The 27,714-nt window shown below is 35.2% G+C and overlaps 1 protein-coding gene across 5 annotated transcripts in view; it reads left to right on the forward strand.

The window, feature by feature from the left end:
• The window catches only part of LOC131276544 (A disintegrin and metallopeptidase domain 3-like), a 125,550-nt gene that overhangs the window by 40,465 nt on the left and 57,371 nt on the right, over nt 1-27,714 (forward strand). For 4 of the 5 annotated variants that reach the window (XM_058289829.1, XM_058289832.1, XM_058289830.1 and 1 more), the window contains exons 5-11: nt 65-141; nt 576-753; nt 7,871-7,936; nt 13,802-13,873; nt 14,118-14,284; nt 15,763-15,844; nt 16,478-16,614. In XM_058289829.1, coding sequence (XP_058145812.1) covers nt 65-141; nt 576-753; nt 7,871-7,936; nt 13,802-13,873; nt 14,118-14,284; nt 15,763-15,844; nt 16,478-16,614 — 779 coding nt within the window. The remainder of the gene's footprint in view (nt 1-64; nt 142-575; nt 754-7,870; nt 7,937-13,801; nt 13,874-14,117; nt 14,285-15,762; nt 15,845-16,477; nt 16,615-27,714) is intronic. The other variant, XM_071212666.1, reaches the window with a different exon arrangement.

Genomic DNA, 27,714 nt, shown 5'->3' on the forward strand with positions numbered 1-27,714 from the left:
AAAGATAAATACAAATACTTTATTTTAAACATTTACAAATGTATCATCACATACTTTTTTCCAGGGGCATTGCTTTTATCAAGGATATGTGGAAGAGATTCCAAAATCAGTTTTAACACTTAGCACCTGTTCTGGACTCAGGTAATGGCTTATTCCAAAGATGTACACGATTGAAGATCTTGTGTGACCCTTAATTTTCAAGCACTTCTTGAAGGGTAGAGCCAAGGCAAAGAAAATGTAGACTCTGAATGTGTTTTCTTTCTCAGATACTTTAGTCCTTCACTCCTTTTCCTCTTATCGAAGTCTTCTATTCTCTTTGTCTCTATCCCAGGTTTGCAGTCAGCAAATTTACCCAGAAAAAACTTTAGGATTAAGAGTTTTCAAATTTTTTGCCACACTAAAACCACAACTACCTCATGCTCTTATAGACACAAGGAGACATAAAATGTGGGTTTCAACTTCAAAGACCACTTGCATATTTATAGAAAATATTTTTAATTAATATTAATTTTCATTTCTCAGTAAGAAGTCTATACTAATTGCCTTTGTGTTTCTTTTTGTATTTGAATATTCAGGGGGTTACTGCAGTTGGAGAATGTCACTTATGGCATGGAGCCTTTGGAATCTGCTGTTCAATATGAGCATATACTTTATCAAATTAAGAATAATAAAATCGCTTTCTCCCCCTTACAAGAAAATTACCCAGTGACTCAATTTGATAACCAGTCCTACAGGATTCTTGTGAAATCAGAAGTGAGTAACCAATTTTTTGACATCTTTATTTTGCATTATTTTTGATAAACTTATTGATAGTGGAGGTTCAAAAATTTGGAAAATTTGAAAAACAAATTCAAATAACATTGATTATATTGAAAATTATTCTTACAGGGTATTTGTATTTAAAATATTTTTATGTTTATTCCTAAAATATTTTAAAAATGAAACAACTATAAACATAATTTAAAAGTCATCAAAATTCTTGCAACATGTTCTTCAAATTGTACGTGTAAACATAAAATAAATACATTATGTCGTATTCTGAAAAAATACATATATTTTCCTTTAATCAGTACATGAACTGCAAGAATGTATTAACTTTTTTGAACAGTCACACATTTTTATAACTAACTGCATCCAAGGGTAGGCATATTTTCAAAAGTTTTTGATGTACACTAACGTATATAGATATGCCAATTTCCCTCTTTAGACTGTTTTACTGATTGTCAGTTGGATAAATAAACATATATATATATCCACAAATTCTCATCCAAACTGGATGTCACATTAATGAAAAGCAAACAAATAATAATAAAACTCTGATCTTTGATTTGTTATACAATAAATTCCATCTCACTGCTGCCATACCTTGCTTTTATTCATCTTGCCAAAGGTGTTAGAATGAGTCCAGGATAAAACAAATCTGACCTTTGAGAAACTTACAAATGTGATCATGAATGTAATACATGACACCAAACTTCACGCCAGGTCTGGAATATGCAATATGACATTGGATTTGGTTCTAGATCATGCTTGCTATTGAAATAAATACTATTATATAGTAAATTGAAAAAATATTAAAAGATCCTGTGAATACTCTCCTGTGGTGGGGATATATGGTTTGAAGAGATGGGCATGTCTTGGGAAATACCAATTACACCCACTTGAAGCCATGTCCCTCTGATCAATCAATAAGAATAGAAGGATTAGAAGAGATACAGACAACTCATATTCCCAATTGCCTTGGTTTGGATCTCAGCACTCTTAATCCTTAGCCGTAAGAACTTGGGCAAGTTTCATAACCTTTTTGTGTTTAAATTTCTTCATCAGTAAAAAAGCAATATTAAAATAATACCAAACACACTTACTTATGAGGACCAAAAAATTAATAAATTAAAATGCCTTAGCATAGGATGTAGAAAAATTAAGACATTCAACAAATACCACTCCTCCTCCTCCTCTTAATATTTGCTTACCATATTCCTAGTGTGTATGGCATGGTAATCAGAAATAACCATGGAAAGTTTTTTTTTAAATTTTTTATTTTTTATGCAATGATCAAATAAAATAGAATACGAATTTCAGAACCTAAGAAGAAACCTGGAAAGTCACTGTGGGAATGTAGATAACTGGGTTTTGGTATGTATTTGTGAATTTTATCCTTCATAGGTAACTCAATAATTGCTTATCATTGTGAATTTGATAGGCTTTTATCTATAGATTTAATTAAGCATGATTTTTTACATTTATGAAAACAAGCACAAAGTAAGTGCATTATAAGCAGAATTGAAAAATAGTACAGAAACCAACCAATATACAGTGAAAAGCTTATTGACTCACACATTTATCCCTTCCCCTTACTTAAACCCAGCTAAACTAAAAATAAGGGATTTTTAAAATGGCATAAGCATCCATAAACAAGGAGAACAGGAAAGCAGTAACAACAGTTAGATAGCAGATGGATAACAGATTTAGATGCCTCTAAAAAGCAGAGTCCTAAACTGGAAATTGGGATTGGCTATAGGAAACTGGATGTGTATTGCAGCGCCATTCAAGTTCTGGAATTGTCTGTCCAAATACCTTAGCAAGTGGGTATGAAAGTGAACCTAAGGAGGAACTAGGTGAAAATAATTGTTTCAGTATTCAGAAAACCAAACGCCTCTCCTCCTCTACACGTCAACTGCTTCTGCCCTCACCTTACAGACTATCTAAGGTTATTTTCCTTGGGGAGACTGTGAAATGGGGACACAAGTCACAGGTATATTCTATGTCACAACTGAGAGGGCATGCCATACTGAATTTAGTGTGATTAAGTTAATGCTGCATATTCAATATTGGGCACCAGCTTTACATTCACTAAGAAGAGCACTGGAGAAGGCTCTAGGTTATCCAACCAGAGAAATAGAAAACACCTAACAATATTGGCAGTAGGTTGTCCCACAAACAACCTAGCCAAACCACACTTAGTGAAGGCCACAACTCATCAGCTCCCAACAGGGTCACAGATATTGGAATTAGCTACTTAATGCTCAATTCCTAGTAGGTAGGGACAGCAGACATATGACGAAACAATTTACTGTAGATGATAGAGACATGAAAAACAATATTTGAGGCTATAGAGGATGAAGAAAGCAAAAGGATATAATATCCTCAGAGAGGCATGAGAAAATATTGCATCCACAAAATAACAACTGGGTACAATTAAAAGCACAACATTCAGCAGATAAATAGCAGTACTTTTTAATTAAAATATGCTACTAGAAATAAAAATCAAATGAACAAAATAATCCCTAAGAACAAAATAGAACAAAGAAATGACAGGGGCATTTGAGAAATAAGAAGATGACATTAAAATAGCAATATAGGTGATACCATAGGACTCCCAGTTAGAATACTGGAGAAAATTGGAGTTGAATAAATCACCAAAAATCCCAAGAAAAATTTTCTAGAATTATTTAACATGAATATCCATGTTAAATCATGTTAATCATTTCTCATTATCTTAGTTTCCTAAGGCTGCCATAATAAAATACCACAAACTGGGTGGCTGGAAACATGATATGCATTGCTCCACAGATTTAGAAACTAGAAATCTGAAGTCAAGGTATTGTACTCCTTCTGATATCTCTATGGAAGAATCTATTATGAAACAGATTCTCTTGGTTTTCGGTAGTGGCATCATTCAGTCCCTGCATCTGTTGTCACATGACCATCTTCCCTTTCAATAGTGTCTTTTTAAAGGATGCCAGTCACACTGGGTAAGGACCCTCCCTATTCCAGTAGGTCCTCATTTTCACTTGCCAAATTTCATCTGCAACAACTTTATTTACAAGTAAATTCACATCCTGAGGGACAGGAGATTAGGACTTCCATATATGTTCTTAGGCGACAAAATTCAACCCGTAACAATTACACATGATAAATATATAGTATGTTGTGACATTTCCAAACAGTAATATTTGAAGTTGAAATGCTATGCTACAATTACTTAAAATTATGAGGCAAAATTACTGCCAGTCTGTAATTCAGTACCCAGCTGGAACTTCATAATCGGGATTTTTCATTAGAGCTATTTCTTTCTTTCTTAATGTGAAAAGCCCTTCCCAAATTAAAGCAAGCAAACAAACAGAAAGAAGACTCTAATCCTAAAATTCTACCCACAACGATACTAGTAGACAACCACTGTCACAACCAAATTCACATAGAATAGCTGCCAAACAGTGAGATTCAACCAAGTCAAAAGACTGTATACGAAGTCATTCTCAAACTGTATTCTTCATGAGACTCAAAATTAGGTTAAATAGCTATAGATTTTGAAGCAAACAGCAGGTTGTCTGTAAGAAACCCACTTGAAATATAAAAACACAGATAGATTAAAGGTAATTTAATTACTTATTACTGATGAAATTAAAAATTAATTTAGTTAAATTACTTTTAATTTTAACATTTTTGGTTAATTCAAAGGTGATTTAGTTACTAATAATTGTCAATATTGGGTCAGCGGTAGTAGCAGATGCACCACACTACTGCAAGGTGTTGGAGGGCACTGGGAGAGGGACTGTATGGGAACTCTCTACTTTCTGCACAGTTTTTCTGTAAAACTACAACTGCTCTGGAAATAGTCTATTAAATAAATAAGATACATTAGGAAAAAACCCACTGGCAATACCAAGATGTAGTGTGGTTTATATGTGGAGCTTTATAAATAAACAATGGACCCTCCTTTGGGCATCTTGGCCACCAAGCAAGTCACTCACAAAAGTGGACAGATTCAGACTGGTTTTGGCCATTGCTAAAACAAAGTGCAGGACTGTAGGACAGTGAATTAATTTCTATAACTCCTATAGAAGATATGCAATACCCCAACCATTTTTGAATAGTGAAGTTCCTATTATAATGTTAATGCAAGAGAAAAACATTCTTTTTCAAGAATTCTGAGAACATAATCCTTATGGGACTGTGTGACAAAATTACTTAAATCAGTACAACCAAAAAGGAATTGAATCAAACTATTAAAAGTTTTATGTAAGAAACCATAGGATCATATCAGTAGATACAGAAAGTGTTTGCAAAATTCAGCACCCATTCATGATCAAAAGTAGGAATAGAATGATCTTCTTTAATGCAGTAGTGATTATCTATGAAAAGCCTAGAGCTAACATAGTGAATTCATCTGACATAATACTTTACCCCTAATTTTGGGAACAAGGCAGGGATTTCTGTCCTCAAGATATTTAGATAATGAAATAGGAATAATAACAACAATAATAATAAAAGCCATACTGATTGGACAGGAAAAAGTAATTTCATTTCTATACATGACCTAATTATTTACATAGAAAGTCCTAAAGGATAGCCATACATCCTATCACGACTGATAAGTGAGTTTAGCAAGGTCACAGAATACAATGGTAAATATACAGGAATTGACATTATTAAGATGTCCATTCCACCCCCCCCAAATGTATCTATAATATTCAATGCAATGCCACTCAAAATTCCAGAAAACATTTTTGTAGAAATTAGTTCTCAGATTTATAAGGAAATGCAAATGTCCTAGAATAGTCAAACAGTTTTAAAAAGAAGAACAAATGGCTGAGTGTATTAGTCAGAGATTTCAAGAGTAACAGAACTGTCAGGAGAGAGAGAGAGAGAGAGAGAGAGGGAGAGAGAGAGAGAGAGAGAGAGAGAGAGAGAGAGAGAGAGAGAGAGAGAGAGAAATATATAAATATTAAATATTAGGAGGTTTATAATAGGAATTGGCTCAGCAGAACAGAACATGGGGATTTGCCAATCTGAATTCTGAAGGGCAAGGTGCAAATTGGAAACTTGATGGTGACTTTGAATTCCCTAGGAGAAGCCTGGAGTTGTGAACAGGAGTTTTGAACTCCAGTGAAGGTTTTGATGAATTCCCCAGAATCTGGCTGTTTGAAGAAGAGATAGAAATTCTTCTTTCTGACTGCTGAAATCATCAGTTCTCCTTTTAAGGCCTTGCACTGATTAGATAAGGAGACTCCTCTCATTGCTAAAGGCAGTCTCTTTTGTGGATTGTGGATATAATCAGCCATAGATATAATCAACTGACTAATGATTTAGATCCATACATGAAATAGCCTCACAGTAACCATCAGGATAGTTACTTGACCAAACAACTGGATACTGTAACCCAGCCAAATTGACACATGAAATTATCCATCCCAAGGATATACATTATTTTTTCTTAAAGGACCATACGGTAAATATTTTAGGCTTGCAGGAAATGGGATCTCTATTGCAACTGCTGAATTTTGCCTTTGTAGCCTGAAAGCATCAGATAAAATATCTAGATAAATGGATGTGGCTGTGTTCCAATAAAATATTACTTCCTAAAACATTTGGCCAGCCTGAACTCTGCTATTGAGCTAAAGTAATCAGGATGTGTGGTGTTGGCATAACAGTGAACAATATATGTAGAACAGAACAAAGAGAACAGAAATAGTCCCGCATGTTGTTGATTGATTGATTGACTTTCCATAAACATGCCTATAAATTTAAAAGATAACGAATCATCTTTTGAACTGAAGATGCTGGAACAACTGGACATCTCTATGGAAAAAATGACTCTTGATCCTTAAGCAGCACTATGGAAAGAACTTAAATTGAAACACATTTAAATATCAAGGAAAAATATAAAATTTCTAGTAAGAAATTTGGGTGATGCCAACCTAACGACTAATAATAGCATAAAATTTTTTCAATATCATTAATCACCTGGGAACAGTAATAAGATAGCCGTGTAAGCCAACTTGATGGATAAAATGAAAAAAATCATAATATCCAATATAAGCAAGGATATAGAGCAACTGGAACTCTTATTAATTGTTGGTAAGAATATAAATTATTCAAACCACTTTAAAAAGCAATTTGGCATTTCATCCTACTCTACACATCCACAATTGCCATATGACTCAGTTGTTCCACTTCTAGGTATATCCCAAGAAAACCAAACAATGACCTGTACTTACATAGTCATATTAGCTTTGGTTATAATAATTAAAAGGTGTAAATAATCCAAATGACTACCAACAGTTGAATGTATAAACAAATTGTAATGTATCTCTAAAATGGCACACTACTTAGCAATAAAAATGAGTCAACTATTAATATTCACAATGACACACGTGAATGCTGAGTGAAAGAAGCCATGTATAAAAGAATATACACCCTATGATTCCATTTATATGAAATTCTAGAAGGGACTATTCTAGCTAATAGTGAGAGAAAGCAGATCATTGTTTGCCTTTAGCCTCTTCCCTTGGAAGAGGAGGGAGATGGTTAACATTCTTTATTGTAATTGTGGAAATTGTTACATGGATGTATACATTAATTGCAACTCTTCTAATTGTATACTTAAAATGGCTTTATTTATTGAATGTAAACAAAACCTCAATAAAGTTGATTTAGAAAATTGAAAGTATGGAAATAACAAGAATCTAGAGGCAACATTTGGGAGAAAGTTGATGGAACTTGGAAGAGAGGTCCCAGAGGACACACGGGAAGGGTTTGAGAGAAAGGAAATAAGATTCTCTTCTCACTGCAGTGAATTTTTGAGTCTTTAATTATCAAGAATATAAATTAAAGGAAAAGCTTTTGATTTGCTCCTAAAACTGTCATTTGGAATCCTATCTGCTTATTTACATAGTGTTCATCTATCATTCTCTCTCTCTACCTCTATCACTACATCATATGTATCTCTATATATCTATATCTATTCTCTATGTATCTCTCTCTGTGTATACATACATATGTGTGTGCATGTGTGGATCATGTATGTGATAATGACAAAAAAGAATTTTGAAAATGTTTTATTTAACTCATGTCCTTTGTTTCACAGAAGAATTCAGAGGTTGACCTGTTGAAAAGAAATTTAAAAATACTGATCGTTATGGATAAGGCCTTGGTATGCATACTTGATAATTTAATTGCATCTTTTTGTATTTAAATTCAAGTATTAAATGAAATAGAAATTTCCTTTGCTCTGTTCAAAAATATGTGCCTCAGTGAGCAGGACATAAAGAAATGTTAATTACCTTTACACTGACATAGGGGAAGCAATGTTTATATAGAGATTTCCAAATCAGAGAATTCTAGCAATAATGTATGCCTTTTTACAGCAGGATTTTATTAGAGTATAATCTCCTAGATTATAACTAGCTACATTTATTTCAGTATTCACCCCAAATCTTGGTGAAAACTCTCTTCCTTAAACATATGCCCATTTTAAACAGCCCAGCTATTGCATTTATTACTCAATTGGAGAGTCTTGTTATTAAGTATTATCTTTTATAATGTTACTTTATGTTTTGTAATCACTTGTGTTTTGTTTGAAGTTGTGTGTGGGAAGAATCATTCATAAGAATATTCATTTGGCAATGGAGATTTTTTTAAACACAATTATAGCAAAGACTTATGGGCAGTAAGTTTACAAAATTTGATTTGTACATTGTCACCAGTATTTTGTACAAAATCTTTTCATGAGCATCCTAATGTGGATTTTACCCATAAAAGGAAATCTTTAGATCTTTCAATCATTTAATTACAAAATAATTTCAGGAAAGTATAGATGAACAAATAATACAGGAAATGCACACACAATTTTAGGACAAGAAAATGCATTGTATGTATACCTTTCCTTCACATACTATTTTAAAAACTATTTTATAATATTTTCTCATGTATTCATGAAATATTATTTCAATGTAATTTTAATGTTTATATAATGTCCAATTAATATTTTAAACTCCAATTTAATAGGATTTACTAGCAGATTCCCTTTTTGGATCATTTAGACTTTTGATGTTGTTCCATGAGGACTACTACTATTTGGCCTAAAAACCAGGATTCCAATAATTGGAATTATGCTCTGCCACAGCTGCCTCCCTGAGGTCACTAAAATTAAATTTTCCCCACTCCACTTAGCTTATATCTTCTTACCATTCTTACAACAAAGAAAGGCATTTTATTATTTCTTCTTTTTTTATTATCTTTAAAAAAAAAGATACATAGATCACACAAAATGTTACATTAAAAAATATAAGAGATTCCCATATACCCCACTCCCCACACCCCCCGCTCCTCCCACATGGACAACTTCTTTCATTAATGTGGTACATTCATTGCATTTGATGAGTACATTTTGGAGCATTGCTACACAACATGGATTATAGTTTGTGTTGAAGGTTACACTATCTCTCCCAGTCCATTCTGTGGGTTATGGAAGGATGTATAATGTCCTGCATCTGTCCCTGCCATATCACTCAGGACAACTCCAAGTCCTGAAAATGCCCCCATATCACACCTCCTTTTCCCTCTCCCTGCCTTCAGCAACTCCCGTGGCCACTGTCTCCCCATCAATGATATAATCAAAGAAAGGCATTTTACATGAAAAAGGCATGGAAAGAAAAAGAGTGTTCTATGACATCCTATGATTAGTATTTCCCTCATTTTAGATTAAAACTTTCTGTTTTTATTTATAAAGTGTATTTCTGGTAAACAGGGTATTGTGATTTGTTGTTCTTTACCCCCCTAGTTAGTTAATACCTACTTTTTCATTGCAGTGTTTAGCCGATTTATGCTTATTGAAAGTACAGATAACTATGGATAATACATTGTTATTAGTGTTCTATTTGTGCTATTGATTGTTCGCTCCTTTGGATTAATGGATTATTTTTAGCATTTCATTTTATCTTTTATATTGGTGTTTCTCCCCTATGCCTTTTTTCTCCCTCTGAGTAGTTTCTCTTGGTATTCCAATTAGCATCCTTTATTTATCCTAACCAATCTTGAATTAATGTTACACTTCATATTAATATAAGAGGCTTATAACAGTTAAATTCCATTTAGCCCCTATCATCTTTTGTGGTTTTGTGTATTTTACATCCCACGTGCTATAAACCTCAAGAGAATTTTTTTCCTTTTTTTTAAAAAAAGTATTATTTATTTCTCTCCCCTTCTCCCCCGCGCCCCATTGTCTGTTCTCTGTGTCCATTCACTGTGTGTTCTTCTGTGTCTGTTTGCATTCTTGTTAGTGGCACCGGGAATCTGTCTCTTTTTGTTGCATCATCTTGCTGCATCAGCTCTCTGTGTGTGCGGTGCCGCTCCTGGGTGGGCTGTGCTTTTATTGCATGGGGCGGCTTTCATTAGGGGGCATACTCCTTGCGCGTGGGGCTCCCCTACGCGGGGGACACCCCTGCGTGGCACAACACTCCTTGTGCGCATCAGCACTGCGCATGGGCCAGCTCATCACATGGGTCAGGAGGCCCCGGGGTTTGAACCCTGGACCTCCCATGTGGTAGGCAGACGCTCTATCAATTGAGCCAAATCCACTTCCCTTCTTTATTCTTAAAGAAGCTTTAGATTACATAAATGTTATATCGAAAAACAGAATCTACATCTGTAAGCAACACAGTTCCATCCATCTGCCCCATGGGATCTAAGCCCCCTCTCAGTCAGCAGCAGAGTGGGCCTCATCATCCCCAAATCCTCAAGACTGAGGAATGAACAAACATAAGGGGGCTGCAGCTATGAACTTAGGTAGACATTATTATTCTAGTAATAGAAGAACTTTTAACACTGATTTAAAGATAATGGTCACGAGAGATTCTGAGGGGAGGGAGAGGGAAGAATCGGTGTAATATGGGGCATTTCAGGTACATTAGAAAGATAATTTACTTTTTAAATAAATAGTCAATTTTTGTCTAAAGAAATTATGAAAAGAAAAAAATCTTCATTTTTCTCTCTATATTTATCATTTCTAAAGCTCTGATCCTGTCTTGTAGGTTTGTGTTTCTATTTCTCTTTGGCCTGTAGATGATTCTCTCTGCTTTTGTTTATCCAATAATACCTTTATTTCACCTTGACATTTTAAACATTTTATTTGAAAATAATTTCAAACTCTCAAAAAAGTTAGCAGAATGGTAATGCAAATACCATCTCCCTTCTCTTTATCCAGATTTATTTATTATTAATATTTTATCCCATTATCATCTATGTTCTCTCAATTTGAGAATAACATGCAAATTGCTTTGTGGACCTTAACATCAGTGTTTTTTCACAAGACTATGGCCATTCTCTTATATAATCACAGAACAGTTACTACGTGATTAAATATAACATTGGTTTTAAAAAGCTTTTATCACATTCACTTTAGCTCAATTGCATTGTGGTTACATAATGTGATCTAAGCAACACGTTTTATATTCAAATAACTCTTTTATAGCCTAGTATATGCCAATTTATCGAAAGCTTTCATTTATTTTTGAAAAGAGACATTCTCTCACTGTTGTATACAAGCTCTTACACATATACATTGTTTCCAACATTTGCTTGGGTTTTCCAACCTTACATATATAATTACCTTATCTATCAATTGTTAAGAGAACTGTTTAAGAAAATCACCTACTGTGATGGTCAATATATAATTCTGTTAAATTTAGCTTTATCTATTTTCTAGCTGTGAAACTAGTTATAAGCAAGTTTATAATGTTTCCATCTCTGTGATTAATTAAATGTTTTATTTACCTGTTGTAGTAATCCTTATGCCCATGCATTTTTTGCTTTTGACCATTACTCAAATTAATAAAACTACATGAGCTTTTTGTCTAGTGTTTTCCTGATCTATCTTTTCATCCTTTGACTCAATATTTTATGACCTTACGTATTTTTTCCCAAACTTAAAAATATGTCTTTATTTCAAGTGAAGCAAACATAATCAGTTTGACCATGATCAAGATAAGGAATATATAATTTATAACATTTGCAGCACATTTTTTATATATATATTATATATATATATATTTTTTTTAAAGATTTATTTATTTATTTAATTTCCCCCCCTCCCCTGGTTGTCTGTTCTTGGTGTCTATTTGCTGCGTCTTGTTTCTTTGTCTGCTTCTGTTGTCGTCAGTGGCACGGGAAGTGTGGGCGGCGCCATTCCTGGGCAGGCTGCTCTTTCTTTTCACGCTGGGCGGCTTTCATCACGGGCGCACTCCTTGCGCGTGGGGCTCCCCCACGCGGGGGACACCCTTGCGTGGCGCGGCACTCCTTGCGCGCATCAGCGCTGCGCATGGCCAGCTCCACACGGGTCAAGGAGGCCCGGGGTTTGAACTGCAGACCTCCCATATGGTAGACGGATGCCCTAACCACTGGGCCAAAGTCCGTTTTCCAACATTTGCAGCACATTTTTTTTCCCTTCAACTTCCCAGAGGTGTAGAACAGTTGCTATTTAAATATAGCACGATATATTAGCATTCAGGTTTTTAGAAGAAAAGGATTAAAAACACAATAACTCTGTTATATATCACTAACACATTACCCCAGGGTCAAAAGACTTTGTTTAGTGCTAAATACATCTGCACTGGTTTTTAAATTTCATTTTATTTAAGTATATAGTTCATACATGAACATACATAAACAATATATAGTAAAAGTTGTGTATTTAAAAATAAACATGCATAACATCATACTAGGGTCACATATATCAAGCCACCACCGCCAACTTGCATTGCTGTGAAATTTTGTACAAACTATGCAAGAATATCGTCAAAATATTACTACTAACTATAGTCCATATTTTATATTTGGTGTGTTTTTCCCCCAAACCCACTGTTTTATTTTTTGAAATATATTATTACAGAGGTTGTGAACTTACAAAACAATCATACGCATGTGTAGAATTCCCATACAGCACCCCTTCACCAACACACCACGCTGTGGTGGAACATTTGTTACAGATTATGAGGTAATATCATCAGGCAATTACCATCAACCAGGGTCCATAGCATATATTTAGCACACTTTTTTCATACCTCCCCCCATTATCAACAATGACCTTGTACTTTAAGGGCTTTTATTTTAACCTGGGGTAAAGTTTTGTGGTTTTTTTGGTACGCTTTGTTATTGAAATAGAGTTTTGCCTGTTAATATTTTGTGATAACTGATATAGTTGGATTCATTTCCAAAATTATACTTTTGCATTCCACCGTTTTGCTTTTCATATGTTTAGCCTTGAAAAATCACCTTCATTCACAGCACACGTGCTACCTGTTGTAAGGATACACTATGATTTATTGGAGGAGCTTACAGAGAAGTAGCAAAGTGTGACCAATCTCCCACAATATGGAGCTCAGAGAACAGAAGGAAAAGATTTCTTTTGTCTCTGTCTAAAGGAACTCTATCTACTCCATTATATTTTCTGTCAACAGTCTTCTGCAGGCTTGGTGGACATTATCGAAGATACCAAGCTGCCACTTTTCATGTTTTTGGTGCACATGTAGAATTTTGGAGTAAATAATAATAATATTTGTTTCCTTGAATAAGGCCATAGTCTTGAAATTGTTCACTATTACAATACTCAGACTCTAGTTTTGAAAAGCACATTGTTTAGCCAGTGTATATGGTTATCTTATTGAGAAAATGATAAATAACAGCAGCATACTATAATAGATAAAATAGGCCTCAGTTAGAAATTTACTTCAATCATGAGATTTTCACACTTACTAGCGATGTGATCTTGGAACCTTACTCTTCCATCCTATATGTATAAAGAAGAAAATAATAAAAACGATCTCATTTTAATATTATTGACTAATACGTAAAGTCCCCAGATTTCTGCCTCATATTAAGTAAATTCTTGATAAATCTTAATTCTGCCTCTATTCCTTCACCAGAGCACTGAATCATTTTAAAATGTTATGCTTTATATCCATTTTATATATGGTAGTTTAATAATTTTCACTAGTGATATAACACAGAATTTTTCTTTCAGTTCGATTATATGGGCTCTGAGATATCAATTGCAACTGAAAAGGTTGTCTATATCTTTGGTCTTCTCAATACTGTAAGTATTTATGTTTCACCTCTAAATATTAATTATTATTATCAATACACTAAAATTGTCTATATAGAAAACCATTTGCATTTTTATAAAACGTATAGTCCTGCCATCTAGTCTCATCCACCAAAAACTAGATCTCCAAAATGTAGGGAATTTAAAATACATTAAGTATAGAGATTTAAAGTGGTATTTTAAAATTATATTTCTTATTGCCCCAAACCACATAGCATGAATCTTCTGTTTTCAGATATTTTCCCACTTTAAAATGACTGTTACCCTATCTTATTTGGAGTTCTGGTCAGACAAAAATAAGATTTCAACGGACGGGAATGCTGATGATGTACTCCAACGTTTTTTGTCATGGAAACAAAAATCTTTGACTCAAAGGTCCTCTGATATGGCATACTTCTTAATGTAAGCACTTTGTTTTACGTCGCTATGGGAGTTATCAAACTATTTGATATTCTAAATATCAAGATTATATGCAAATTTTAAAATGTATCATAAAAGGATATCTTAAAGAGGAATGTGCATATACTGTGCAGTAAAATGCAAAATGTAAAAATTTGATAACAATATGAGACATTAAATCATGGAAGTTCATTCTTCTCAAAGAGAAGAAATGGAAATGTAATGGTATGGAACATATAGAGGGCCTCAGGGTAAGCATGGGGCATTTGTGTTTTTCTTAACAGTTTTCCTCTGTGAAAAAGAATTGAAGCCATCATTTCAATATCAAAACAAACATAATATTAATTAACAATGCAATGCTAATGTATAATGTTGAATCCAACATGAGACATTAAAATAGTTCATACGTGAAATGGACTACTTTATTATCCCCATGGTCACCAGAAATACTTAAAATGGAGCTATTTAACTTTTTTTCTCTGAATCTTTCAAGGTTTTTAAAAAATAGGTTTTTGTTGCACTAATTTGTGTTTTTTTTTTGATGCAAAAAACGAAAACACAATCCTAAAGATTTTAAGCAATAAGGAATATATTTATAACTCTCTTGGTATTTCTCGTGGAATCTAAGGTTAGGTTTGGAGATTCAGAAGTGAGGATACTTCCTACACCCTGTTTCTTTTCTACCTAGCGAGTCTACTGCATATTCCATTGCCCTTTTCCTTCTTCCTGAATCCAAGACTTCTTGTAAATTTTCTTTTTACCTTTTTAAAGATTTATTTATTTATTTATTTATTTATCTCCCCTTCCCCCTTCCCCACCCCGGTTGTCTGTTCTCTGCATCTTCTTCGTCCGCTTCTGTTGTTGTCAGCGGCACAGGAATCTGTGTTTCTTTTTGTTGCATCATCTTGCTGTGTCAGCTCTCCATGTGGGCGGCGCCATTCCTGGGCAGGCTGCACTTTCTTTCGCGCTGGGCGGCTCTCCTTACAGGGTGCACTCCCCTACGTGGGGGACACCCCAGCGTGGCACAGCACTCCTTGCGTGCATCAGCACTGCGCAAGGGCCAGCTCCACACGGGTCAAGGAGGCCCCGGGTTTGAACCGCGGCCCTAACCACTGGGCCAAGTCTGCCACCAACTTTCTGGTTTCACTGTGGACAAATTATGACCATTAGCATATCCTGATTATTACACCTTACAGTTATTTGATTCCAGTGATGACAACAATGATAATTTATTTGGTGAGGATTAGGTATTTTTATGCTTTGGTGTATGTAACATACAATGTTAAAATCTTTAGAACTTATCTTTATAGAAACTAAGAAAAATTACCCAAATGCAAAATGATTGGAAGCATAAGACCTGATATGTAATATCCATGTTTTAAAGGAAGTATGACTTTACTGAGGAATCCAATATTTAAAAGATCATTAAGTTATTCATCATTTAAAATATGTTCATTCATAAGAATATTTTTATTATTTAGTTATAGGGACCATCCTAATTATGTGGGAGCAACGTATCATGGAATGGCATGCAATCCAAACTTTGCTGCAGGAATTGCTCTGGTATGCATTTTTATTTCTTCAGCAATTATATCACATTTAAGAGTTAACATCTATGTCTAGAAATAAAATTATATGCAGTGTATCCTTCACATAATTTTGTCAAATATTTATAAAATGCTTATTTAAAATTTGAAACTCAAATATTATTTTTAAAACAAAAGAAGTTCCATTCACATGGTACTACACTAGTCTTCCATTTAATTTGACTCTCATAAAATTATTTTTGAGTTCGAAGCTAATTGTGAATTCAATACTTTAGAATCTGATTGTATTTTCCAAGTGTTCACTTGAAAAATAATATAGTTATTGAGACAATGTTCCAAATATTGAAAATGTTTTTGAATTATTTTGGAATTTAATTCAATAAAAAGTTAAAAAATATATGATTGGGTTGATCTTACTTTATTATATTGAAAACCATTTGTTTGAAAAGAACTGTTACTCACAAAGAGCAACACAATTTATTTCATTTTTTTCCCAAGATCTTAATAAAATAATTAGTTTTCATTTATCATTTTCTGAAATTTGTAACTGTATTAGGTAATATGGTCAAAAGTGCTTCAGAAGATTGAAGGTGTGAAAAAGTAAGTTAGACAACAATGCTGCTCTTCTCTCTTTTTTTTTTCTACTTAGTATGCCAAGTCGGTAACTTTAGAGGCATTTTCAGTTGTTATGGCACAGTTGCTTGGAATTAGTCTGGGATTAACATATGATGATGTCTACAATTGTTACTGTCCAGGAACTACCTGCATAATGAATCCTGAAGCAATGTAAGGTGATACTTTGGTCCAATCTACATCTTCTCTTGGAAAAATATTTATATTAGCCATTGGTGTATAATCTCTTGCAAAAGAACTTGACTATTTTTATTAAATATATATTTGTTTATATAAAACTTGTTATCAAACATGAGTATAAGTTGTTGAAGGAAAGTGCACTAAGTAGTTCTGAATGTTATGATATGGAAAGAAAGTGGATGTTGATGATGACTACCTGGAGTTAATTAGGGTCTTAAGTGGAAATTCCTTCCTTCCTTCCTTCTTAAATTTGTAATGAGGATCTACTGTGTCCCAAGTGTAGTGTTAATTGGCCTTACCAAGCAACAACAATAACACACACACAATAACAAAAACCGAAAACAGATAGATTTGTCCTAAATATGTTATTCCATTAGGGACAGAAAATATAAAATAGACATAAGAATAAACAAAATAAGAATTGCTTGCAACAGATGCCAAGAAAGAATAGTAAGGTACTATTATGAAGACTATATGGAGAGAAAGAATTGTATCTGATAAGGTGGTTTAGGTAGTATGTCTACTTATATTGAGACCTGCAAGAGAAGAAATTAATCTGGTCATATAAAGAGCTTGTAGAAGAGCTTTTCAGGATCAGCACTTAAAATGATACTTGCATGGGAATTAGCTTGAGATACCCAATGATCATTTGAAGGAAAGCAATTGAGGGAGGGAAAGATTAAGTAAAAGACAATGGGGCTAAAGAATGATGTCAGGAGAGGAAGTCCATGATATTAATATAGGAAAGGGAGGAAAGAGCCATAAGAAGCAGTCATGATATGCAAATTTGATTTCATGATAAATATAGAAAATTGTATTTTAATAGGTTTATATAGTAAGAATAATAAAAGATTATCTTGTAAAATGAATGTAAAATATATCAGGGGAGAAAAGCAGTGATATTTTGGAGATGAGGATTTTTATAATGAACTACAGTTTATTGGAATGAAAGAAAGGGAGATGTCAAGAATTATTTTTAGGCTTTTGGGTATTATAACTTATTAAGAAATGTTAAAAGGCCAATATTTTAAGCAAGATTAAAAGTGGGAAGAACTTCAGACATTTTGTATATGTTGAATTTAGGGTATTCTTCATCATTCAAATAGAGTTGTTACTTATATGGGTTAAATAATGGATCTGGTTCCCAAAAGGCAAGAGATTTAAGATGTGTGATCCATCAGCATATTTTAACTGGAGTTGAAAACATGTAAAGAGATGAGATTGTTTAGAAGTTATAGAATAAAAAAAGGTGGCTTAAGAGCAAGCTTTGAGTAACTGTCAGATTTACAAGTTGAACAGGGCAGAAAAAAGCAACACAGGGTGAGAAGGAGCAGAAGAAACTGGTAGTACAAGAACGAGATAGTATGGAGGCTTGGAAACAGGGAGGAAGGAGTTTTAAATACGGGGAGAAAATGGCAACAGTGAGGTAAAATCATCAGCATGATAACCTCTCCAAATTCTCATACAAAGTAGAACAACCAGGAAAACACACAAACATACAACAAAAGACCATACTACATGTTCCCCAAACATGTGTATGTATATAACATATAGTGTAACAAATTGTGGGACTAATCCACTGACAAAAAAAAAAATAATACAACTGTGTAGGAGGTGGGAGAAGGGACACAAAAGTATTATTGAAAACCTTACAAACCAGGGAACCCAGAAATCAGTAAAGTAATCTGCCCCAAGACCTGGCTGTCTTCACTAGGTCTGGAAGATCAGGTACATTGTGCCATAACAGGAGACTAATGTAGTGGGGATTTTGTGAATTGCAGCTGAGAGCAATGGCACTGTGGAAACTTCTTAAGATGGTAGTATGGCCTTGGTCTGTGTCTTAAGAAATCTGATAAAAGTGATTATATGTACCTCCCAGAGCATGGTTTTATTCTCTACTAACAGGAACCAGTGCATGTTGGGAAAATGACTGATTCCAACATTTAAAGAAAATACAAACTGGAATATCTTATCTCAGGAAATAAGGAGGTGCTCAAAGAATGATGGAAATTTATCAAAGGGAAAAAAGTCTATCCGAAGGGGTTCCCACTGCTCAAATCTGGGGCAACTTGAGTGTCAAAAACAATATTGATAGTAACAGATTATAACCCGTTGGGTAAAATAGGAAAGCGTGAGTCCATACTGATATGAATGCATATCCAAGACAGCAACCTTAATCTCATCATGAAGAAACATCCCATGTACCTAAATTGAGGAACACTACCAAATAATATCATAAAACATTTAAAGGTCATACAAGTCAACAAAAACATAGGCAAGTAAACTAAGGAGGCATGACATTTATATGTAATGCTTTATTCTGAACTGCATCCTTTCACTACAAAACTCCAATACAATGACATTTGTGGAAGTATGAGAAGAGTCTGAGGATTAGAGTTGTTAATGTATAATCTTTAATGTATTGATTTTGATGGGTCTATTGTGCCTATGTAGGAGAATTCATTTCTGTGTAAGGATTACACAGAAAAATATTTAGAATTATCAGGGCAATGTGTTGGCACGTTATTAGTAACTCGGTCAGGAATCAAAATTTATTCTTTATATGATATTTCCATTATTTCTGTGGGTTTGAGTTTGTTACAAAATCAAGTAAAAACTCATCAAACAGTACACTTAAAATACAAGTTGATAATTATAAAAATAATCTAGAGCTAATATGTTTCATACACTTCTGTATTATTTTAACTGATTAATTTTGTTACCAAAGAACACGTGATTTTTTCATTAACACAATCAACTGTCTTTTTTCCTTCAGTTTTCCATATAAACTTCCCAGTATGTTCTGTTTTCTTAACGTATTGATGCTTCTTATAATAATGAACATAATAATAGTTGGAAACATTTAAATAGGGATTATTATGTGCTTAAGCATCTTTCTGTGTTTTAACTCATTGTCACTCATGTAAATTGCATGACTACCATAGAAGGACATTTTCCACCCCATCTTAACTTCTTCTGGTAGCTAGATGTTGTAACCTGACTGAAGTATTACAGCAAATTTTAGTAGAAACGAACTTATTGCTTTTATTTATTTACCTTATTATCTTATATTCTTATTCATATAGGCTACAGAATATTTGGTCTAGAAAATTAGAATTGAGGCACACTAAATTGCTATTGATTTAAGGACAAGCACATTCTATGGGGGCAAACAACTGTATTAACAGTAAGATTTAAATACAAACAAACCATATAAGGCCTTTATTGTTTACAAGATTTAAAAACAAATAATATTGCCAAGTAAGACCAACTGGGAGTTTTAAAAAATAGTGAAACATGGAACAGATTTCTATAAAACAAAAGATATGTCTCTCTAAACACCTATGGTTTCCCAAGGAAATTCATTTCTTTTTTTTTTTTCCTACACTTCAAGGAAAACATTTTTTTTTAATAAAGTGCCTCTTCTTTTATTTTTCCTCTCTATCCCATAAAACATTTAGTTTGAGCACCATCCTTGAGCCTCCTATAAATGTTTGACATCAGTTAGTCAAGCAATTAGAGCACTGCTCTAAGTTTGTACTTTGAAAGCATTAAGCCTGTATCTGTCCACCCACCTGTGTTTTTTTTTAAATATTTATTTATTATTATTATTTTTTAATTACAATAAAAAAAATATATGAGGTCCCATTCAACCCCACCGCCCCCGCCCCCCACTCCCCCCACAGCAACACTCTCTCCCATCATCGTGATACATCCATTGCACCTGGTAAGTTCATCTCTGAGCATCACTGCACCCCATAGTCAATGGTCCACATCATAGCCCAGACTCTCTCACGTTCCATCCAGTGGGCCCTGGGGGGATCTACAGTGTCCCGTAATTGTCCGTGAAGCACTATCCAGGACAACTCCACGTCCCGAAAATGCCTCCACATCTCATCTCTTCCTCCCGTTCCCCACACCCAGCAGCCCCCATGGCTACCGTTCCCACACCCATTTCACATTTCCTCTGTGGACATTGGATTGGTTGTGTCCATTGCACACCTATGTCAAGTGAGGGCTTAGATTCCACATGGGTACTGGATGCACTCTTCCCGCTTCTAGTTGTAGACACTCTAGGCTCCATGTTGTGGTGGTTGACCTTCTTCAACTCCATGTTAGCTGAGTGGAGTAAGTCCAATAAGTCAAAGTGTAGGAGCTGAAGTCTGTTGAGGCTCTGGGCCTGGGTGTCATATTATCAGTCCAGAGATTCAAATCCCCTACATATATCTTAAACTCAGCACCAACTACAATTCCAATAAAGTAGCATGCAAGTCTTGTGAAAAAAGATCCCCTCTGAGTCCATTTCCATCACACAGAAACACCAGCTCCAAAGAAGGGCCATCTGTCATGGCAGTGAACCCCTTCTGCCATGACCATAGAACCCATGGGTCTCTATATCCCTCAAAAGAACCAATACCTGGGGTTGTATCTACTTTATCTGTCTCTTAGACTCTGTTCAGTTGTACATAGGGGTATTCCTTCTGACAACCTCCAGACTCTTTTTTAGAGACTCACAGCCTTATAATCTCATTTCTCCTTTCCATTTCCCCCTTACATTAGGTCAAACCGCTTCCCGAAGTCATGTTATTATATTTAGACAGGTATATTCTGCTGTTCCGCATTGAATCTTTAATTCAAGGTCATTTTCTAGTTGCTTCTTCAGCTGGTATGTGGTAGTGATCCCTCGGTGCCAGGGAAGCTCATCCCCGGGTGTCGTGTCCCACGCTGGGGGGAATGCATCACATCTACACGCTGAGTTTGGCTGTGAGAGTGGCCACATTTGAGTAACATGAAGGCTGTCAGGAGGAAACCCCCAGGCACAATGCTACTCTAGGCCTTGTTCTTATTGCAGGTGCATAGGCTCAAAAGTGTAGCCATTAGTATCAAGAGCCCACTGTTGGGCCTTCCTTCCTTCCTGGTTCTTGCCGTTGCACCTGGAGGATTGCTGCTGCTCTCCCAGGGCCCACAACAGTGACCCCCCGGCAAGGAGCCCAGTAACCCCCCAACTGTTGTTTTTAATTGTTTCCACTATGAGTATATATAGACATTACCATATACCCTGGGCATATGCCCTGTATAACTCCCTGTCAACCATATATATCCTGTCAATAACATCCCATATCAGTATTCCTCCGCTGCCATTGTTGAACCACTCTGTGATCCAAAACTTCCCGTAAAGTGAATCCCAACATAATGTCAGCTTCAGAAGAGTCTTAGATCACCAAAATTCATATATACAATATACAGTATTTCCCCAGATCCACCATAAAACCTTTTCCCTTCCACAGCAATAATCTTTTAACTTATTCATATCATATTTCCTGAAACTGATGTACAGATTCCGAAACTATAGTTTTCAAACAAGGTAACATTTGTGCTTACTATGTGGTCCATACTTTAGGTTGTACAGTTTTCTAAATTTTTTAGTTATCCTATGTTTTGTCTTATGGTTTTCATTATTAGTCTGTCGTCCCCTATATGTTTTTGGTGTAATATTAGCTGTTTTATATTCATCCTCGTGTACTCTCAGATAACTCCTCTTTTGCCCCCTTATTTACCTTTGTTCTATCCATTGCACGTCCATTTTCCCCTCCCCTTAGGGCCCACAACGCCTGCCAATCTAATGCCCTGGGAGCCGTCCTTTCTCACGAGAGATACAGTTCTCTCTATTCAACGGCATTAGTCTTCCCCAGGATATGGGTCCACCCCACCCAATGGTAGAACCCACCTTGGCAAAATGAGCCTTCAGCTATTCCCTCCGGAGTCCGTCCTGCATCAGACCATACCCCCTGAGCGTCCTAACCAGGTGACCCTCCTATTTATACTTTGATACGTTTTACTCAACATTTAGTTCTCAACGAACTTCTGGCACTCTCCCATGTTTGTATGTTGCCCCTCCCTCCCACCTATTTCTTGGACCATATTACCCCTCTTCCCATCCCCAGCCCCCCTCAAACCCAGAAAACCCCACCCGAAGGTAACCCCTTGCCCCCATTTTGTCCCTTCTTTGTGCTCATACTTACCCCCAGCTTATCACAGATTCCACCCCTACAGATATTAACTCACATCCTTCCTCCACCCCCCGATTTCCAGTAAGCCACTTTTCCAGACTCTAGCTCTCTGAGGCAGTTAACTTATTTCATATCATTGAGGTCATATAGTATTTGTCCTTCAATGCCTGGGTTGCTTCACTTAACATAAGATTCTCAAGGTTCATCCATGTTATCACGTGCGATTGTAGTGTATTGGTTCTTACAGCTGAGTAGTATTCCATTGTGTGTATATACCACATTTTATTGATCCACTCATCTGTTGATGGACTTTTGGATTGATTCCAACTTTTGGCGATGGTGAACAATGCTGCTATGAACATTGGTGTACATATATCGGTTTGTGTCCTTGTTTTCAGATCTGATGGGTATATACCCAGCAGTGGTATTGCTGGGTCATATGGCAAATCTATGGATAATTTTTTGAGAAACTGCCAAACTGACCTCCAGAATGGTTGGATCCTTCTGCATTCCCACCAGCAATGGATGAGTGTTTCCCTTTCTTCACATCCTCTCCAGCATTTGTATTCTACTGTTTTTTTCATGGCTGCCAATCTTATGGGAGTAAGATGGTATCTCATTGTAGTTTTGATTTGCATTTCCCTGATAGCTAGGGATTTGGAGCATTTTTTCATGTGCTTTTTAGCCATTTGTATTTCTTCTTTGGAGAAGTGTCTGTTTAAATCTTTTTCCCATTTTTTAAATGGGTTGTTTATCTTTTTGTTTTTGAGATATATGAGTTCTTTATATATGCAAGTTATAAGTCTCTTATCAGATATATGGTTGCCAAATATTTTCTCCCATTGTGTGGGTTCCCTTTTTACTTTCTTGACAAACTCCTTTGAGGTGCAGAAGGCTTTAATTTTGAGGTAGTCCCATGTATCTATTTGTTCTTTTGCTGCTCGTGCTTTTGGTGTGATATTCATGAAGCCATTTCCTATTACAAGGTCCTGTAGATGTTTCCCTACACTGCTTTCTAAGGTCTTTATGGTCTTGGCTCTTATATTTAGGTCTTTGATCCATCTAGAGTTGATCTTTGTATAAGGTGTGAGATGGTAATCCTCTTTCATTCTTCTACATATGGCTATCCAGTTCTCCAGGCACCATTTGTTGAATAGGCCATTCTCTCCCAGTTGAGAGGGTTTGGTGGCTTTATCGAATATTATATGGCTATATACATGAGGTTCTATATCTGAACTTTCAATTCGATTCCATTGGTCTGTGTGTCTCTCCTTATGCCAGTACCATGCTGTTTTCACTACTGTAGCTTTGTAGTATGTTTTGAAGTCAGGAAGTGTGATTCCTCCTATTTCGTTTTTCTTTTTCAATATGTCTTTGGCTATTCGGGGCCTCTTTTTATTCCAAATAAATTTCATAGTTAGTTTTTCTAGTTCCTTAAAGAAGGCTGTGTTGATTTTTATTGGGATTGCATTGAATGTGTAGATCAGTTTTGGTAGGATAGACATCTTAATAATATTCAGTCTTCCTATCCATGAACAGGGAATATTCTTCCATTTATTTAGGTCTTCTTTGATTTCCTTGAACAATCTTGTATAGTTCTCGATGTATAAGTTTTTTACCTCTTTAGTTAAATTTATTCCTAAGTATTTGATTTTTTTATTTACTATTGTGAATGGTATTTGTTTCTTGATTTCCTCCTGATCTTGCTCATTATTGGTGTATAGAAATGCTACTGATTTTTGCGCATTGATCTTATAACCTGCGACTTTGCTAAACTCATTTATGAGTTCTAGGAGCTTTGTTGAAGATCTCTCAGGGTTTTCTATATATAGGACCATGTCATCTGCAAATAATGAAATTTTGACTTCTTCCCTTCCAATTTGAATGCCTTTTATATCTGGTTCTTGTCTCAGTGCTCGAGCCAGTACTTCCAAGACAATGTTAAATAGGAGCGGAGACAATGGGCATCCTTGTCTTGTTCCTGATTTTAGAGGGAAGGATTTCAGGACTTCGCCATTGTAAACAATGTTGGCTTTAGGTTTTTCATATATACTCTTTATCATGTTCAAAAAGTTTCCTTGTATTCTGATCTTTTGGACTGTTTTTATCAGGAAGGGGTGCTGTATTTTGTCAAATGCCTTTTCTGCATCTATAGATATAATCATGTGGTTTTTTTCTCTCAATCTGTTTATATGGTGTATTACATTGATTGATTTTCTTATGTTGAACCATCCTTGCATACCTGGGATAAATCCCACTTGGTCATGGTGTATAATTCGTTTAATGTGTTGTTGAATACGATTAGCAAGTATTTTGTTAAGTATTTTTGCGTCTAGGTTCATTAGAGAAATTGGTCTGTAATTTTCCTTTCTTGTGGTGTCTTTGTTTGGCTTTGGTACTAGGGTAATGTTGGCATCATAGAAGGAATTAGGCAGTGTTCCTTCTGTTTTGATTTTTTGGAATAGTTTCAACAGAATTGGTGTTAGTTCTTTCCGGAATGTTTTGTAGAATTCACCTGTGAAGCCGTTTGGCCCTGGGCTCTTCTTAGTTGGGAGATTTTTAATGACTGATTCTATCTCTTTGCTTGTGATTGGTTTGTTAAGATCATCAATTTCTTCTTTCGTCAGTATGGGCTGCTTATGTATTTCTAGGAATTTGTCCATTTCCTCTAAATTGTCATTTTTGTTGGAATATAGTTTTTCAAAGTATCCTCTTATGATAGTCTTTATTTCTGTGGGGTCAGTGGTGATATCACCTTTCTCATTTCTTATTTTGTGTATTTGCATCTTTTCTCTTTTTTTCTTTGTTAGTCTCGCTAAAGGTTTGTCAATTTTGTTGATCTTCTCAAAAAACCAGCTCTTGGTCTTGTTTATTTTTTCAAGTGCTTTCTTATTTTCTATTTCATTTAGTTCTGCTCTTATCTTTGTTATTTCCTTCCTTCTTCTTCCTGTTGGGTTACTTTGTTGTTGTTTTTCTAATTCCTTCAAATGTGCAGTTAATTCTTAAATTTCTGCTCTTTCTTCTTTTTTGATATATGAATTTATGGCTATAAATTTCCCTCTCAGTACCGCTTTTGCTGCATCCCATAAATTTTGGTATGTTGTGTTATCATTATCATTTGTTTCAAGATAGTCATTGATTTCTTTTGAGATTTCCTCTTTGACCCACTGTTTTTCTAAGAGTGTGCTGTTTAATTTCCAAATTGTCATGTGAAGTCTGGGTCTCTGTCCCTTGCAAATTTTCAGCTTGACTCCACTGTGGTCAGAGATATTGTTTTGTATGATTTCGATCTTTCTGAATTCATTAAGCCCTTCTTTGTGGCCTAGCATATGGTCAATCTTGGAGAATGTTCCATGTGCGCTTGAGAAAAATGTATATCCTGCTGTGTTTGGGTGTAATGATCTATATATGTCTATTAGATCCAGCTCTTCTAATATACTGTTCAAATGTTTTGTTTCTTTAGTGATTCTCTTTTGAGATGTTCTGTCCAGAGTTGATAGTGGTGTATTAAAATCCCCCACTATAATTGTAGATGCATCTATTCTTTCACTTAGTTTTTCCAGCGTTTGCCTCACATATTTAGAGGCGCCCTTGTTAGGAGCATAAATATTTATGATTGTTCGATCTTCTTGACAAATTGTCCCTTTCACTAAAATATAGTATCCTTCTTTGTCTCTCACAATTGTTTTGCATTTAAAGTCTATTTTGTCTGATATTAATATAGCTACTCCTGCCTTTTTTTGGTTGTTGTTTGCTTGTATGATTGTTTTCCAGCCATTCACTTTCAACCTCCATGAGTCTCTGGGTCTAAGATGTGTCTCTTGTAGGCAGCATATAGATGGGTCGTATTTCCTTATCCAGTGTCCCAGTCTGAATCTTTTGATAGGTGAGTTTAATCCATTGACATTCAGTGTTATTACGTTTAGAGAGTTATTTATGGTAGCCATATTTTGGTTGGATTTGTGTTTGTTATATTTTGTTTGTATTATTTTATTTTCCCCTTCTATTTTTGTCTTTCTTGTTGCTTTTACACTCTCCTCCATCTCTGACTGTCCTGTTTTTTCCTTTCTTCCTGTAGGATTCCCTTAAGAATTTCTTGAAGGGGAGGTTTCTTGTTGATATACTCTTTCAGTTTCTGTTTATCTGTGAATATTTTGAACTCTCCATCATTTTTGAATGCTAGTTTAGCTGGATAGAGTATTCTTGGTTGGAGATTTTTTTCCTTTAGTACCTTGACTATATCATACCACTGCCTTCTTGCCTCCATCGCTTCAGATGAGAAATCAGCACTTAATCTTTTTGAGTTTCCCTTGTATGTGATGGTTTTCTTTTCTCTTGCTGCTTTTAGAATTTTTTCTTTGTCTTAAGCATTGGATAATTTGACAAGTATATGTCTTGGGGTGGGCCTGTTGGGGTTTATGACCAGTGGAGTGCGCTGTGCTTCTTGGATATGTACATCTGTCTCTTTCAGTAGATTTGGGAAGTTTTCATTCATTATTTCCTGCAACACTCCTTCTGACCCCTTTCCCTTCTCTTCTCCTTCTGGAATGCCTATAATACGTATGTTTGAGTGTTTTGCATTATCATTCAGGTCCCTAAGTCCTATCTGGATTTTTTCTACCTTTTTATTGACCACTTCTACTATCTGTTTGATTTCCAATGCACTGTCTTCCACATCACTAATTCTCTGCTCTGCCTCTTCTAGTCTGCTGATATTTGCTGCAAGTGTATTTTTGATTTCTTGAATTGTGGTGTTCATTTCCATCATATCTGTTATTTTTTTGCGCATGTCTGCAATTTCCCCTCCAAGTGTTGTCTTCATGCTGTTAACCTCTTTCATTACTTCATCAAATTTGTCGGTGATAAATGTTCTGAGATCTTTCATTGCTTGTGCGAAGTCCTGCCCCCCTTCCTGATTTTCAGTTTGTTGATTGGATTCAGCCATGTTTTCCTGATTACTGGTTTGGTTTGTAGATTTTTGTTGCTGTCTTGTCAACATTTTTTCTTGACGGGTTTAATCAGTTCCTTAGCTTCTTTGTCTAGTCTTGGAGATTAATTAGCT

This window comes from Dasypus novemcinctus, chromosome 29, assembly GCF_030445035.2.
Source record: "Dasypus novemcinctus isolate mDasNov1 chromosome 29, mDasNov1.1.hap2, whole genome shotgun sequence".
In the NCBI taxonomy this organism is placed as follows: domain Eukaryota; kingdom Metazoa; phylum Chordata; class Mammalia; order Cingulata; family Dasypodidae; genus Dasypus; species Dasypus novemcinctus.